The 15,724-nt window shown below is 51.0% G+C and overlaps 1 protein-coding gene across 2 annotated transcripts in view; it reads right to left on the bottom strand.

The window, feature by feature from the left end:
• The window catches only part of KDM5A (lysine demethylase 5A), a 60,956-nt gene that overhangs the window by 8,439 nt on the left and 36,793 nt on the right, over positions 1-15,724 (bottom strand). The window contains exons 20-27 of one of the 2 annotated variants that reach the window (XM_088454881.1): positions 13,255-13,393; positions 12,890-13,069; positions 11,116-11,268; positions 6,998-7,549; positions 6,476-6,619; positions 4,008-4,167; positions 3,659-3,879; positions 3,128-3,535 (exon numbers count right to left, since the gene is read on the bottom strand). In XM_088454881.1, coding sequence (XP_088311007.1) covers positions 3,128-3,535; positions 3,659-3,879; positions 4,008-4,167; positions 6,476-6,619; positions 6,998-7,549; positions 11,116-11,268; positions 12,890-13,069; positions 13,255-13,393 — 1,957 coding nt within the window. The remainder of the gene's footprint in view (positions 1-3,127; positions 3,536-3,658; positions 3,880-4,007; positions 4,168-6,475; positions 6,620-6,997; positions 7,550-11,115; positions 11,269-12,889; positions 13,070-13,254; positions 13,394-15,724) is intronic. The other variant, XM_088454882.1, reaches the window with a different exon arrangement.

Below are 15,724 nucleotides of genomic sequence, written 5' to 3'. Positions count from 1 at the left end.
AGCAGAAATCAGACTTAAGTGACGTCCGCGATGCTGTTTTCCAGTTCAGCTCTGCGCTAAAAGCACCGCGGTCAGCACTTTAGTCAGAGAATGCCGGTCAGCGCGACTAAACACCCAGCTTAAGGCGCAGTAACCGGCTTTTTTCCGACTTAAGTGGTTCTAGTCAGGCTTAACAGCGTGGACAATTGAATTGCTCCAGAAACTCCTTCCTGGGACTATTCAACATCGCGCTGAATGGAATCATCCCCAATATGTAATAGGAGAGATAACTATAAGCAGTGGGGGGGGATGCTAAAAAAGAGGGTTGTCCAGAATATAAACACCCCTTTAACAGACGTAAATCATGGCAATAAACTGAGGAATGTTCGTGAAATGCAAATTAACTGCAATCAGTTGATCAATTTTTTATAATGTTTTATTTCCTCCACTGAGATGTGAAATGCAGTCTCCCAGCATCGGAGGCCAGATCGGGCGTCTCTAGCAGAATGTTGGACCAGGGATGAGATTTAGGGCATGGAATAGTGACCAACATAAAACAAAACACACGTTTTGCACAATGTTTCCATACAGCTACTGCCACATAGAATCTCAGATATTAACCTCAATTAGGTGACGCTCATACAAGATGTACTAACGCTAAAAGTTGTAAACTTTTGCTCCTGATAAGTCTCTAGAGGACAGATGAGACCATGAGCATCCCATCCTCTGTTTGGGGGTTTGTAAACATAATGGTGTAAGCTAGAGAAGAAGTTGGCAGCCGCAGACAGCAGCTCTCAATGTACTGCGGGACTACAACTCTCAGCGTACTCCCCCTGCTGGTGACTGTCAGAGCTAGGACTACCATTAAACCGCTACGCTACAATCCTGTGCAGCAGGCAGCATGGTACGTAGCTGTGAACTGGAAGCCGGTCTATTCTTTCCACTGAAAAGAGGATTATCTGCAGGGTGGAAATCCTGTAAAGTCGGAATGAAATGCAGATTTTCTTCCCACGAGACCCAGGAACAGAAGCCGCTTGTTAGAGATCATCGGTGACTGACTGAAGAATGCGGCACATAAAGACTCACTAAAGCAAAGTTGAAAGTTACTTATAGATCCACTGGGCACTCGGAAAATGACTAGGTACTCGCAGAGCCACTAGGCACTTGCAGAACAACTAGGTACTGGGAGAGCCACTAAGATACCTGCGGAGCCACTAAGGTACTCGCAGAATGTCTATGTACTGGGAGAGCCACTGGGCACTCGTAGAATGACTAGGTACTCGCAGAGCTACTAGGCACTTGCAGAACAACTAGGTACTGGGAGAGCCACTAAGATACCTGCGGAGCCACTAAGGTACTCGCAGAATGTCCAGGTATTGGGAGAGCCACTGGGCACTCGTACTAGGAGAGCCACTAAGATACCTGCGGAGCCACTAAGGTACTCGCAGAATGTCTAGGTACTGGGAGAGCCACTGGGCACTCGTAGAATGACTAGGTACTCGCAGAGCCACTGGGAATTGCAGAACAACTAGGTACTGGGAGAGCCACTAAGATACCTGCGGAGCCACTAAGGTACTCGCAGAATGTCTAGGTACTGGGAGAGCCACTGGGAACTCGAAGAATGACTAGGTACTCGCAGTGCGACTGGGAATTGCAGAACGACTAGGTACTGGGAGAGCCACTAAGATACCTGCGGAGCCACTAAGGTACTCGCAGAATGTCCAGGTATTGGGAGAAACCACGGGCACTAGCAGTACTAGGAGAGCCACTAAGATACCCGCAGAGCCACTAGGGATTCGGAGAATAACTTGGCACTCGTAGAGCAACTAGGCCAGGGGTCTTCAACCTTTGGCCCTCCAGCTACTGTGGAACTACACGTCCCAGCATGCCCTGCCACCGTTTTGATATAACAGCATGCTAAAACTGTGGCAGGGAATCCTGGGATCTGTAGTTCCACAGCAGCTGGAGGGCCAAAGGTTGAAGACCCCTGCACTAGGCACTTGCAGAGCCACTAAGGTAGTTCCTTAAGGTGCGTACTCACGGGACAACTTTTGTCAACGATATGAACGATAACGATAACGTTTGATCGTTCACTTTTTTTTTTTTGCACCGAACGACCAACGATGCGCGTGACCGATAACGATATCGGAGGTCAATCCGTCCAGACTGGCCAACTTGCTCGATATCTATGAATTCTTCATCATTTATATTCTGTCAGAAATCGTTCATCGTTCAACTAAATCGTTCAATTTTAAAATACAGTACAAAATATTGTTCAACGATATCGATGGTGGAGCAAGCCGTCCCGGGTGTACGCAGCATTAGACACAGATTCATCAAGTTCAACCTTTCATAAATTCCAATTGTGTTGATCCAGATTAAATGTAATTGTTGTAATTTCAGTCTCACGTGGGGGTGGGGTGTGGGGGGTCCCTGACATTTAAAATAGAATCTAAAAAAATACCTTGAATGAATCCCCCTTATAACTATGAATAACAGCTACGGACACAAATTCTTGCGAGAGAGGCCACCAACCAATTTATACGTTGTGCTAGCCAATGTGCCTTCACCCCCTTGTCCAATAAGGAGTTCTGCAGCATCACTGCCCTTACAGTAAAGAACCCTGCGCCTATGCTGAGTGTGAAACCTTCCTTCCGCCATTTGCAAGTGATGATCCTCGGTTTGGTTCTTGGTACAACAATTTTAATAGACAAAAGGTTTCTACTGGCAGCGTCTCCTTCCCCAAAGTGTTCACCCAACTTCTCTTTTTAATTTGACCCTTTCCCTTTATGAATGAAGCTGCCCAGCTGCCACCTGCTCTAGTTCATCGCGTCTTCTTAGAGCACAATGGGGGGAGAGTATCATTATTCCCAGCTGGCTGCCTGTCTAAATGTAGTACGAGACGTCATTTCATCCCTAACTCCTGTGCAGGTAAAATAGAATTTTCCTACTGGATCATCTTATTAATAGATCAGCTTATTTCCCACCAGAAGGCAGCGGGATTTCTCAGTAGTTTTGTGGCGTAACCTTTTGGTTAGTAAATGGCAAAAAAAAAAAGTAAAATAAAAAATATCCAAAAACACAATAGGCAACATATATAAGAAAAGGGACAGCATGTGCGGAACCGGCACCTGCGCACCTCCCTCACCTTGTCCTTGCATGGGCGCTGGCAGTTCTGCGCAGCACAAATGGCGTTCTCATCGTCTGAGTCTTCCGCCCCAGACCAGTCATACTTTGAGGGAATGTCCAGTATCTTCTTCTCCCTTTTCTTCTCGGTCATCTCTTTGCTCATCTCTGCTTTGACGGCGGCGGCCTTCTCCTTCTTCCGCTTGCGCTCCTCCTCCTTGGCCAGCCGCTTGGCCAGCTTGCTCAGTTCCTTGGCCTTGTCGTGTCCCAGCTTCAGCTTCTTCTTTTTGTTCTTGTCCAGCTTCTTCAGCTCCTTGGACCTCTGCTTACCCTCGAAGAGATGCTCTGCCCGCTCCAATTTCCGCTTGCGCTTCTTCTCGGAGGAATCCCTGCTCTTCAGTTTCAGGGGCTTCTCATCCAGGCTATCGTCCTGTGACAGGAAGGAGATGAGTGACGTAGGTGAAGGCTTCAGTAAGAGACACAAGAACGTATATACTCCAAGCCTACCCCCCCCCCCCCCCCCCTAGTCATTTGCAGATGCAGAACATCATACCTCCATGACATGCAGGAACCTCTCCTCAGACGGCGGGTGCGTGGCCTGCAAAATGCGCCAAATATGTTGCGTCTCATCCAGCGACACCTCCAGCAGGTCCCCCAGCATCATAAGTTCTTCCAGGTGACACTTGGCTCCAGGAGACAACTCTAGGACGGGGGGCTCCAGGTTTCGAGGCACTAAGGGGGTTTTCCGTGGCTGCTTCCGTGGGGTTCCTGTAGCTTTGAGAAATGAAAGCTCAATGTTACTGCCCAATAGCGCCGAGGTTTATTCTGTTGATGGGAGAACTAGAGCCAGATATAAATCAGCCGGGTAAATGCAGAGTACTAGAGGGTTGGGATCTGCTCACCTTGCACACAGCTCTTAGAGGCGGAGGAATACGCATGTTCCGTGCAGAAGGAGGGCGCGGCCCACATGTGACTCACAACTTCCTCCGACTTAATGGGGATCTCCTCATCGCAGAACAGGTTGGGCTCCAGGCTGCTGCAGGACTTGATGCTGCCAGTGTCCTGGGAAACAGAATGAGAGAATTGCTGCACATCTTACTAATAGGCCGTGCCATTATCAGACCATACGCCGTGCACGCAGCACGGGGATAACTGGAACGTAGCCTCCTTAGTTCGGGAAAGGCGATATAGTGATGAGGTCAGTCTCAAACCTTTCGAACATGATCAGCTGTGTACAGCTTTCCAGCCAGCCAATAGCATCGGGCTATCATTCAGATACACCACAGGTTCTCAAACTTGGTCCTCAGGACACCAAACAGTGCATGTTTTCCAGGTCGCCTCGCTGAATTACAAGTGAAATAATTAGCTCTACCTGTGGATCTTTTAAAATGTATCAGTGAGTAATAACTACACCTGTGCCCCTGCTGGGTGACCTGGAAAACATGACCTGTGTGGGGTCCTGTGGACACAGTTTGAGAAACACTGAGATTCCTGCATTTGAGTAGGGGTTGGGGGGGAGGGCAGAGATTCCTGCATTTGAGTGGGGGTTGGGGGGGCAGAGATTGCTGTATTTGAGTGGGGGTTGGGGGGCAGAGATTGCTGCACTTGAGTGGGGGTTGGGGGGCAGAGATTTCTGCATTTGTGTGGGGGGGGCGGCAGAAATGCAGCAACCTCTGCCCCCCAGTCAAATGCAGTAATCTCTGCCCCCCCCCCCCCCAGTCAAATGCAGTAATCTCTGCCACCCCACCCCAGTCAAATGCAGTAATCTCTGCCCCCCCCCAGTCAAATGCAGTAATCTCTGCCACCCCCACCCCCACACAGCAATCTCTGCCCCCCCCCACCCCCACTCAAATGCAGCAATCTCTGCCCCCTCTCAAATGCAGTAATCTCCCCCCCCCCCCCCAGTCAAATGCAGTAATCTCTGCCACCCCACCCCCCACACAGCAATCTCTGCCCCCCCCCACCCCCACTCAAATGCAGCAATCTCTGCCCCCTCTCAAATGCAGTAATCTCCCCCCCCCCCCCAGTCAAATGCAGTAATCTCTGCCACCCCACCCCAGTCAAATGCAGTAATCTCTGCCCCCCCCAGTCAAATGCAGTAATCTCTGCCCCCCCCCCCAGTCAAATGCAGTAATCTCTGCCACCCCACCCCCACACAGCAATCTCTGCCCCCCCCCCACCCCCACTCAAATGCAGCAATCTCTGCCCCCTCTCAAATGCAGTAATCTCCCCCCCCCCCAGTCAAATGCAGTAATCTCTGCCACCCCACCCCAGTCAAATGCAGTAATCTCTGCCCCCCCCCAGTCAAATGCAGTAATCTCTGCCCCCCCCCCAGTCAAATGCAGTAATCTCTGCCACCCCACCCCCACACAGCAATCTCTGCCCCCCCCACCCCCACTCAAATGCAGCAATCTCTGCCCCCTCTCAGATGCAGTAATCTCCCCCCCCCCAGTCAAATGCAGTAATCTCTGCCACCCCACCCCAGTCAAATGCAGTAATCTCTGCCCCCCCCCCCGTCAAATGCAGTAATCTCTGCCACCCCACCCCCACACAGCAATCTCTGCCCCCCCCCACCCCCACTCAAATGCAGCAATCTCTGCCCCCTCTCAAATGCAGTAATCTCCCCCCCCCCCCAGTCAAATGCAGTAATCTCTGCCACCCCACCCCAGTCAAATGCAGTAATCTCTGCCCCCCCCAGTCAAATGCAGTAATCTCTGCCCCCCCCCCCAGTCAAATGCAGTAATCTCTGCCACCCCACCCCCACACAGCAATCTCTGCCCCCCCCCACCCCCACTCAAATGCAGCAATCTCTGCCCCCTCTCAAATGCAGTAATCTCCCCCCCCCCCCAGTCAAATGCAGTAATCTCTGCCACCCCACCCCAGTCAAATGCAGTAATCTCTGCCCCCCCCCAGTCAAATGCAGTAATCTCTGCCCCCCCCCCAGTCAAATGCAGTAATCTCTGCCACCCCACCCCCACTCAAATGCAGCAATCTCTGCCCCCTCTCAGATGCAGTAATCTCCCCCCCCCAGTCAAATGCAGTAATCTCTGCCACCCCACCCCAGTCAAATGCAGTAATCTCTGCCCCCCCCCCCGTCAAATGCAGTAATCTCCCCCCCCCGCCCATTCGTGCTGAATAGAGCAGACAATCTGATAAATACATTGGTAACACAAATCCATTGCAAACAGCACGCACTATAAAATAACCCCCAAAACGTCAGCAGTCACTAGACATATTCATCACAATAAACGGTTCACAGAAGTCGGCGCTATTCTGCGGCCACTCACAGCGAGATGTTACATGTCGGCTAAGTCGGCTACATTGCATTAGTACAGTTTTATCTTCCAGACCACTTAAAGCCTTGTGCTACCTTCACATCATAACCGTAGGTCTCCCGGATGTCCTCGTCGGAGTCCGTCTCCTCATCATCGTAGTCCAGAGGGGGCTGCGGAGAAGACGCTACACTGGACATACCGCGACTGAAGGAACCCTGCTGGAAGGTGGGCAGGTGACCCTGTAATGCCGAGACACGGGCAGGAATAAATACACCTGTACCGATACTAAGCGGGATAGAATGAGGATCAACTGTATTTTATACTTTTCCATAATAATAATTAATTAAATTGATTCATGGCTATATTTCTGGGAAAGTCCCCCCCCGTATATCCCCAATTATTGAGCTGCGCCAATAAAAGTCTCCTATTTGTTATCTCACCAAGTGTGGCCCCCAGGAACAAGCCCAAGTGCCGTAGACCGTTATAAAGTTGTACCTCCTCCCTCCGTCTTATACTTCCTGCTATTGTGTTGTTCTCTTTAATAAGTCTAATCGTTTTTTGGCCTTGTGATCTAGAACCCAGACACGATCCAGGTACACAACACTCGCAGTGCTCACCTGCAGGTCCGGGTTAGCTGCGGCTTTCTGCAGCTCCGCGCTGATGATTTTCTCTGTCTTCTCCCTCGCCGCCTGCTCCACCATACGCTGGCTCAGCACAGAAAGCTTGGCCAGCGCGCAAGACAGTTCCTCCGTGGCCAGTGCTTGCCGCGCTCGGTCCTGCCAGCTCATGGCGCGTTCCGTCAGACACTGCAGCGCTTCCCCCTCCGGCAGCCGCACCGGTAGCTTCTGCAGCGACACGAGCAGCGAGAGGATGGTCTCCAGTCTGGGCCTGCGGGAACGCATGCACTGCGTGCACAGGAACTTCACGTCCTTGGACTGCCAGCTGCTGCCTTTTTTCTGCGAGCTGGTTTTGGGAAGGGGGACGCAGGTGCTGTGGAACCAGTCCTTGCACAGTTCGCATTGTAACATGAAGCCGCTGGCGGCTTTGCGGCAGATGCAAAACCGCACCTCCTCGATACGGTCCACCATTGTCATCTTGGCCAGGTTAGCGGCTCGCAATGATCGCATGGAGTCCACCTCTTTGTGCTCCAGATCCTTAAATACGGCAACCTGACCAGAGGAGAGGAGAGAGGTTACCACAGAGCTACACTCACGTTGTCTATCAAACCAGACCGGTTATCTATACGGCCATAACTACACCCATTCTCCCTACAGGCACAGAGCAATGCTACAGCCATCCTCCCTACAGGCACAGAGCAATGCTACACCCATCCTCCCTACAGGCGCAGAGCAATGCTACACCCATCCCCCCCTACAGGCACAGAGCAATGCTACACCCACCCCCCCCTACAGGCACAGAGCAATGCTACACCCATCCCCCCTACAGGCACAGAGCAATGCTACACCCATCCTCCCTACAGGCACAGAGCAATGCTACACCCATCCTCCCTACAGACGCAGAGCAATGCTTCACCCATCCTCCCTACAGGCGCAGAGCAATGCTACACCCATCCTCCCTACAGGCGCAGAGCAATGCTACACCCATCCTCCCTACAGGCGCAGAGCAATGCTACACCCGTCCTCCCTACAGGCGCAGAGCAATGCTACAGCCTTCCTCCCTACAGGCGCAGAGCAATGCTACAGCCGTCCTCCCTACAGGCGCAGAGCAATGCTACAGCCTTCCTCCCTACAGGCGCAGAGCAATGCTACAGCCATCCTCCCTACAGGCGCAGAGCAATGCTACAGCCATCCTCCCTACAGGCGCAGAGCAATGCTACAGCCATCCTCCCTACAGGCGCAGAGCAATGCTACAGCCATCCTCCCTACAGGCGCAGAGCAATGCTACAGCCATCCTCCCTACAGGCGCAGAGCAATGCTACAGCCATCCTCCCTACAGGCACAGAGCAATGCTACAGCCATCCTCCCTACAGGCGCAGAGCAATGCTACAGCCATCCTCCCTACAGGCACAAAGCAATGTTACACCCATCCTCCCTACAGGCACAGAGCAATGCTACACCCATCCTCCTTACAGGCACAGAGCAATGCTACACCCGTCCTCTCTACAGGCACAGAGCAATGCTACAGCCATCCTCCCTACAGGCACAGAGCAATGCTACACCCATCCTCCCTACAGGCACAGAGCAATGCTACACCCATCCTCCCCTACAGGCACAGAGCAATGCTACACCCATCCTCCCTACAGGCACAGAGCAATGCTACACCCATCCTCCCTACAGGCACAGAGCAATGCTACACCCATCCTCCCTACAGGCACAGAGCACTGCTACACCCATCCTCCCTACAGGCACAGAGCACTGCTACACCCATCCTCCCTACAGGCACAGAGCAATGCTACACCCATCCTCCCTACAGGCACAGAGCAATGCTACACCCATCCTCCCTACAGGCGCAGAGCACTGCTACACCCATCCTCCCACCTGGCACAGAGCAATACTTCACTGCAGTAACACGTCATGACACGCCTGACCATATAAATAGATAGGAAAGAACAGCTTGTGTTTGTTTAACCAGATATCCAAAACAAAACTTCATATTTATTGTAAATAGAGTATAAAACTACAGAGAAAGCCGCTATATAAATCACACGGACAGCTTAGAACCTGGACCAGGAACCCACAGTGTTCTAAACAGAAGACACTGACGGAAGTGACTATATAAACTGCCACCAATCGTGACAGTAAATCTACTGATGTTCTGTGAAGACAACATAACAGGTGATACAATTACTCATTGGATGCTCTGAGACAAACGCTAAAGAAGTTAATGCAAAAGGAATTAAACACTTCGGATTACAGAGGGCGTTTCCTATAGTCACACGGTGTACATGTTAATAGCGCATTTCCTTCAAGCGATAATCTACTTTTGCAGGTTGTTTTCTTTTCATTAAATAAATCTACATCTAAAAGGGGCCACTATGCAACTAGAGCTCCAAGCCCATCAAAGTATTAGTTAGATACGATCTCTAGCAGAGGGCATCCAACGGGATTCCTGAGCTGACAAATCCCGGGGGGTCCTCTCTGGGCATGGGGTGGAGGTTTCTGGTGCAAAGATGTAACTACATCCCTGCCTCCACCTGCTGGTAATGTCAGGCCTAGAGAATGTATATAACGGGGCTCATATAACTGCGATGTATTGTCCTAATTCCCCGTTCTGCCAGGGTGGGGGAAATCCAAAATGTTGGAAATCCTTTAGTCGGGGATTTTTAACCTGTTGTGTTTCCCCCAATCCGCTGGCGGATCACTGATCATCGATGTCCGGGGATCTGCGTTTTTGATTGATAGATTGGATCAACATAATGGGGAATCGGGGCCGGAGATGCAAGGCACGCATTAGTACACAGAGGGGACTTTACATGCAAAACAGAACCTTAGGGTGGGTACACATCAGAACGGGCAATCGGGACGAATTCTCTTCGCCTTGGACCAGTCGCCATTGTCCTATACATTGTACATTTTAATGATAGACGGAACAATATCTCATTCTGTCCTCATCAACTGTACCACCTTGTACACGATATTGTCTGACCGGGCGCGCAGCACCGTCAACCAAAAGATATCGTGTATGACCCGCAGGGGCGCGCAATTGTGCATACACATCGCAAGACAGGTTCGTTCCCAATTTGCCTGGAAATGACAAATCTTGCAAATATCGCCCTAGTGTGTATCCACCCTTATGGTGTACTGCAGTGATGGGCAACACGTGGGCCCTGGGGCCATGTGTGGCCCTCCAAGCCTTCACTTACAGCCCCCAGCTCGTTCTTGCTTTGTTTGTTGAAGCTTCTAAAACTGGTTTAAAAGGCCTGCTGGTATGTTACTACAGATAGCTGCTTCTTTCATTCATCAAATGTATTCATTAAAGTTACTACAAAGATTGAGATTCATGTGTGGTCCTTTGGAAGGTTAGGGGGCCGCCCAATGGAGCCCTGAAGTGCATCAGGTGCCAATCACTGGTCTACTGCATTTAAGTTAATAAAAGTGGACGATCCCTTTAACACCCTAAAGTCTTTAACCAAGATACTAAGAGCCTGATTCAGGAAGGAACACAAGTGTGCACACGCACTCACGCACTCGGCCATTGCGTGTATATGCTAATCAATGCATACGCACAGCAACCGCAGCATAAGATGCAGACGCCCAGCACTACACAATGCCGCCCCCTTCCCTTTACTCAAAGCCTGAGTAGCCCGCAAGACAGCGGAAACATCGAGAACCATCGGAACCATCCGCACAATAGAGGTTGACCTGATGTCGTGCAGGATTTTGGCCACTTCCTGCGTGCATCAAGTCGTCTGGCTGCGTATGCCGCTGCACTGCCTTAATTATGCACGCCCCTATAACGTCGTCCCCATGCTCAGACACTCCTACATTTGCACGACCATTCCCCGTCACCACCCACAAACGGCACTTCCTGTCAATCAATATCGGAAGGGTCTGCGTACACACTGCGTGTAGTCTGTGTACCCTTACCCGATCGCACTGGCTAGATCGCGCACGCGCAGTGCAAAAACATCGGCCGAGTGCTGTATCAGGCCCCTAAGACGTTAAACCATCTGGAGCAGAGAAGACTTTTACAATAGTCTTTATCTCATAACTTATTGCTGAGTCTGCCCCTAAAGCACATTCATAGTGAATATTCTGCATCCAGGCGCCATTACCACAGAGGCCGTGTCCCGCGGCTCCTCCAGGGGCTCTTCTAGCTCACTCATAGAATCCAGATCCAAGTCCTTCTCTTCCATCAGCTCTTTCACTTTCCTCCGCTTACTCCGGCCACTTCCGTAAATACCGATATCACTACGTGGGCTTAGTACCTACGTAAGACACAAGAGAAAGTTACCAGGGAAGCTGGTCTAAAGCAAAGAGTGTGTGGAGGAGATTCCTCAGTCATTAGAGTTGAAGAATGTTTTGCAAGTTGTCTTCAAAAGCCTTTAATACGGGACGTCTGTTGTACATAGAACTTACCGCAGACACTCGGGAGAAAGGTCAGATGACCATCCCAGGGGCAAACACTTCTCTCACCTGTAGTAACGTGTAGCTGGGGCACCTCTCTCACCTGTAGTAACGTGTAGCTGGGGCACCGCTCTCACCTGTAGTAACGTGTAGCTGGGGCACCTCTCTCACCTGTAGTAACGTGTAGCTGGGGCACCTCTCTCACCTATAGTAACGTGTAGCTGGGGCACCTCTCTCACCTGTAGTAACATGTAGCTGGGGCACCTCTCTCACCTGTAGTAACGTGTAGCTGGGGCACTTCTCTCACCTATAGTAACATGTAGCTGGGGCACTTCTCTCTCACCTGTAGTAACGTGTAGCTGGGGCACCTCTCTCACCTGTAGTAACGTGTAGCTGGGGCACCTCTCTCACCTGTAGTAACGTGTGGCCTGGGGCACCTCTCTCACCTGTAGTAACGTATAGCTGGGGCACCTCTCTCACCTGTAGTAACGTATAGCTGGGGCACGTCTCTCACCTGTAGTAACGTGTAGTTGGGGCACCTCTCTCACCTGTAGTAACGTATAGCTGGGGCAGCTCTCTCACCTGTAGTAACATATAGCTGGGGCACCTCTCTCACCTGTAGTAACGTGTAGCTGGGGCACCTCTCTCACCTGTAGTAACGTGTAGCTGGGTAATCTCTCTCACCTGTAGTAACGTGTAGCTGGGACATCTCTCTCACCTGTAGTAACGTGTAGCTGGGGCATCTCTCTCACCTGTAGTAACGTATAGCTGGGGCACCGCTCTCACCTGTAGCACCTCTCTCACCTGTAGCAACGTGTAGCTGGGGCACCTCTCTCACCTGTAGCAACGTGTAGCTGGGGCACCTCTCTCACCTGTAGCAACGTGTAGCTGGGGCACCTCTCTCACCTGTAGTAACGTGTAGCTGGGGCACCTCTCTCACCTGTAGTAACGTGTAGCTGGGGCCCCTCTCTCACCTGTAGTAACGTGTAGCTGGGGCACCTCTCTCACCTGTAGCAACGTGTAGCTGGGGCACCTCTCTCACCTGTAGCAACGTGTAGCTGGGGCACCTCTCTCACCTGTAGCAACGTGTAGCTGGGGCACCTCTCTCACCTGTAGCAACGTATAGCTGGGGCACCTCTCTCACCTGTAGTAACGTATAGCTGGGGCACCTCTCTCACCTGTAGTAACGTGTAGCTGGGGCCCCTCTCTCACCTGTAGTAACGTGTAGCTGGGGCACCTCTCTCACCTGTAGTAACGTATAGCTGGGTAATCTCTCTCACCTGTAGTAACGTGTAGCTGGGACATCTCTCTCACCTGTAGTAACGTGTAGCTGGGGCCCCTCTCTCACCTGTAGTAACGTGTAGCTGGGGCACCTCTCTCACCTGTAGTAACGTATAGCTGGGGCACCTCTCTCACCTGTAGTAACGTGTAGCTGGGGCCCCTCTCTCACCTGTAGTAACGTGTAGCTGGGGCACCTCTCACCTGTAGTAACGTATAGCTTGAGTTCTTTTTCAGGAAAGTCCTAGCAGTGCGCTCTCGCCAGGATCGGGAGGCTGCCACTTGAGATTCCAGCTGCGGGAGGGCATCTAGACGTACAGGAATGGGTCGGCCCTTGCTTAGCAAGCTCTCCAGATATTCCAGGTATGCGTAATGACTGCCACTCTGCAGAGACAAAATTACTATCAACACATCGAATCGACAGGTTTTACATCTGCAATGTGTGTGTCCAGAAGCTCTTGCAATAGGGGCTGGTGTTTCTGTGTATTGATATCAGACTTGTCATTATGTAGAATGTTATTAGTAGATAAAATTTTTTCTACATTTCGCAGCTAGAGGGCAGCATTTACCTGAATTGCATCTACTTTTGAGGTCCAGTCCTTGGCTCTTTGCAAAGCCTCCTTCAGTGCCAGGACATTGGGCAGGTAAGCCTGGATGTTCTTCGCTTCAGCTAGGATGCTTTCCAAACTGGATACGCTGTGCTGCGGCCTGGTGACAGGGTCAGAGGAGTAATAATCACAAGACAAGCTGTACAAAGGCTTACAGTGGTACAGACGCTGTAAATATACATGCCCACAGAGTAAAGGTCATTTTGGATACTCATTATTGGTTGATAGATATATTAATAAGGCATGTCCGGGTAGTGGACACTGTAAAGGTTTGCTCCTATGAATAAGAGGAGGACAGAACTGTGGGTTATGAGTAGGAAAAAGCCTTAAACTGCAAGTAGTTAAAGGCTCAGGTGTCTGACTTATGAGCAGCATTTGAGCGAAACGCGTAGGGTGTCCTCCCACACTTTAGTTCTTCAACTGTCTTCTTGGTAAACTCGTCTCCATACAGCTCAGGAACACAGCGCCGTGTCACTTCCAGTGGGACTTACTACAATGGACACAACATAGCAGATTGACTTATGTACATTTCCATCTCATTGTACAATTCTGAAAACTGGGCCTGATTCAGACCCGGTCACAAGCGCTGAGTGCTCGCAACCTGGTCGATGGTGGCCCACACCGCATGCGCACAACGGAGCCGGCTCAGTCGTGCGCATGTGCGAGACCCGGCTGGCGACGGGCACTCCGTCGCTCCGGGTCTCGCTCCAAAGGTGGCGAGCTGTCGATGTTGAGTGACAGCTCCCCCCTTTTGGTGGGTGGGCCAGGGGGGTGGCTGTCCAAACGGAGGCGGCCTGATACAAAGGCGCTCACAAAGAGGCCGTATTGCGTTGGCAGCATACATACTCACCTGTAAATAGCCCGCAATTTCTGCTGCACGCCCACAGCTCATTCCTCCTTTTTGTGAATGCCACATTGCAGCCTAATTATACCCATTTAAAAAGGCACGTGGAGGTCAGAGTCGCACGATCGGAATAGTCTGCAGATCCGCATAGAATACGCATGTACAGAGAAAAAAAAAAAAAACGTAGGCGCAGCCGCAATTTTGGATCAGACCCAGAATGTGGAATTCTCTGCATATTTGCGGTTAGTACATTCTACCCACAATATTAGGCCTCTTTCACTCAACGATTTACGTATATACAGAAAGAAAACAAAAGTCAAATCTGTCACATTAGAGATATTGTGGGGAACCCCACCAAGTGGGTCAAGCTTCATTCTCTAGGTAGCAGGGCACAAATCTCTTCCAATGCCCCAGTTTACCTATCACAGATGAATCTTGTAGAGACTAATGTCCTGAATGAGGGAACTGTCCAGAATGTCCTTCAAGAACAATGGAAGAAAACAGGCAGACAAATGAAACCACCAGCTCATCAGGATGGGAAAAAGTACTGTCCTGGCTTATGGTCAAGATACAGAAAAACATGTGTGGAAACCATTAATACCACTTTCAGACATCTCGAGAATCCCGGGAATTTGGCCTGCCTCGGCCAAATTCCCGGGTACCCGAGTCTGTCTGAAAGGTGCCTACCCGGGAACATGTTCCCAGGTAGCCACCCCTGCAATCGACCAGGGTTTTTCCCGGGACTTAAGTCCCGGGAAATTACCCTGCTTCTGTCTGAATGGTGCTACCTGGGAATTTACTACTCCCGGGCAGCACCAAGCAGCTTTTACATTTACAGCGCAGAGCGTCCTAAAGGACGCTCTACGCTGCTGCTCATTACAATGAGTTGGCAGTGCAGAGCGTCCTGTAGGACGCTCTGCGCTGCTGCTCATCACCGACCACACCGGTGGCTGTGGCGCTGACAAACGAGTCAACGACCATGGCCGGGTCCTCACACCGGCGCTGGAGACCGCCGGTGGTTTGAAGCCACAGAGGGCCGCCCGCACTCCCGCTGGACCACCAAGGTAGATAGGAGTTATTATATTATAGATAGAGGCTGCACTTTGATTGGATGGCTGCCTGCTGCATGATGATGACATCATCAGCGGCAGCCGGAGAGGGGATAGGTTAGGAAGAGCAGAGGAGAGGCAGGTAATATTTAAAACTAAAAAACCTGGCTTATGTCTGAAAGGGGTCTACCTGGGAATTTCCCGGGTAGACACTGCAGTGTGAAAGGGGGGTCTCGACCAAATACCCGGGAATTAGCACAGGAGAAATTCCCGGGTTTGAGCAGGAAATTTCCCGGGTTGTATGTCTGAAAGGGGTATCAGAGGACTTGTGACCGGAAACATCACCCATTCCATTGTCCACCTGTAGATGTAAATGGAGTTAAATATCGTCATGGCCTAGCAGTATGGTATCTGCAAACACCACCCATCAATCAGGATCACTACCCATCTGCAGAGTGACTATATTCAGGCAGGGGGTAGAACATTTGGTGGAGGATGAGCGTCATGCAGCAATGCACTACAGCACACAGATTGTCAA

The sequence above is a fragment of the Taudactylus pleione genome, unplaced genomic scaffold, assembly GCF_031769625.1.
Source record: "Taudactylus pleione unplaced genomic scaffold, aTauple2 ptg000634l, whole genome shotgun sequence".
In the NCBI taxonomy this organism is placed as follows: domain Eukaryota; kingdom Metazoa; phylum Chordata; class Amphibia; order Anura; family Myobatrachidae; genus Taudactylus; species Taudactylus pleione.
This window is presented reverse-complemented; position numbering and strand designations above follow the sequence as displayed.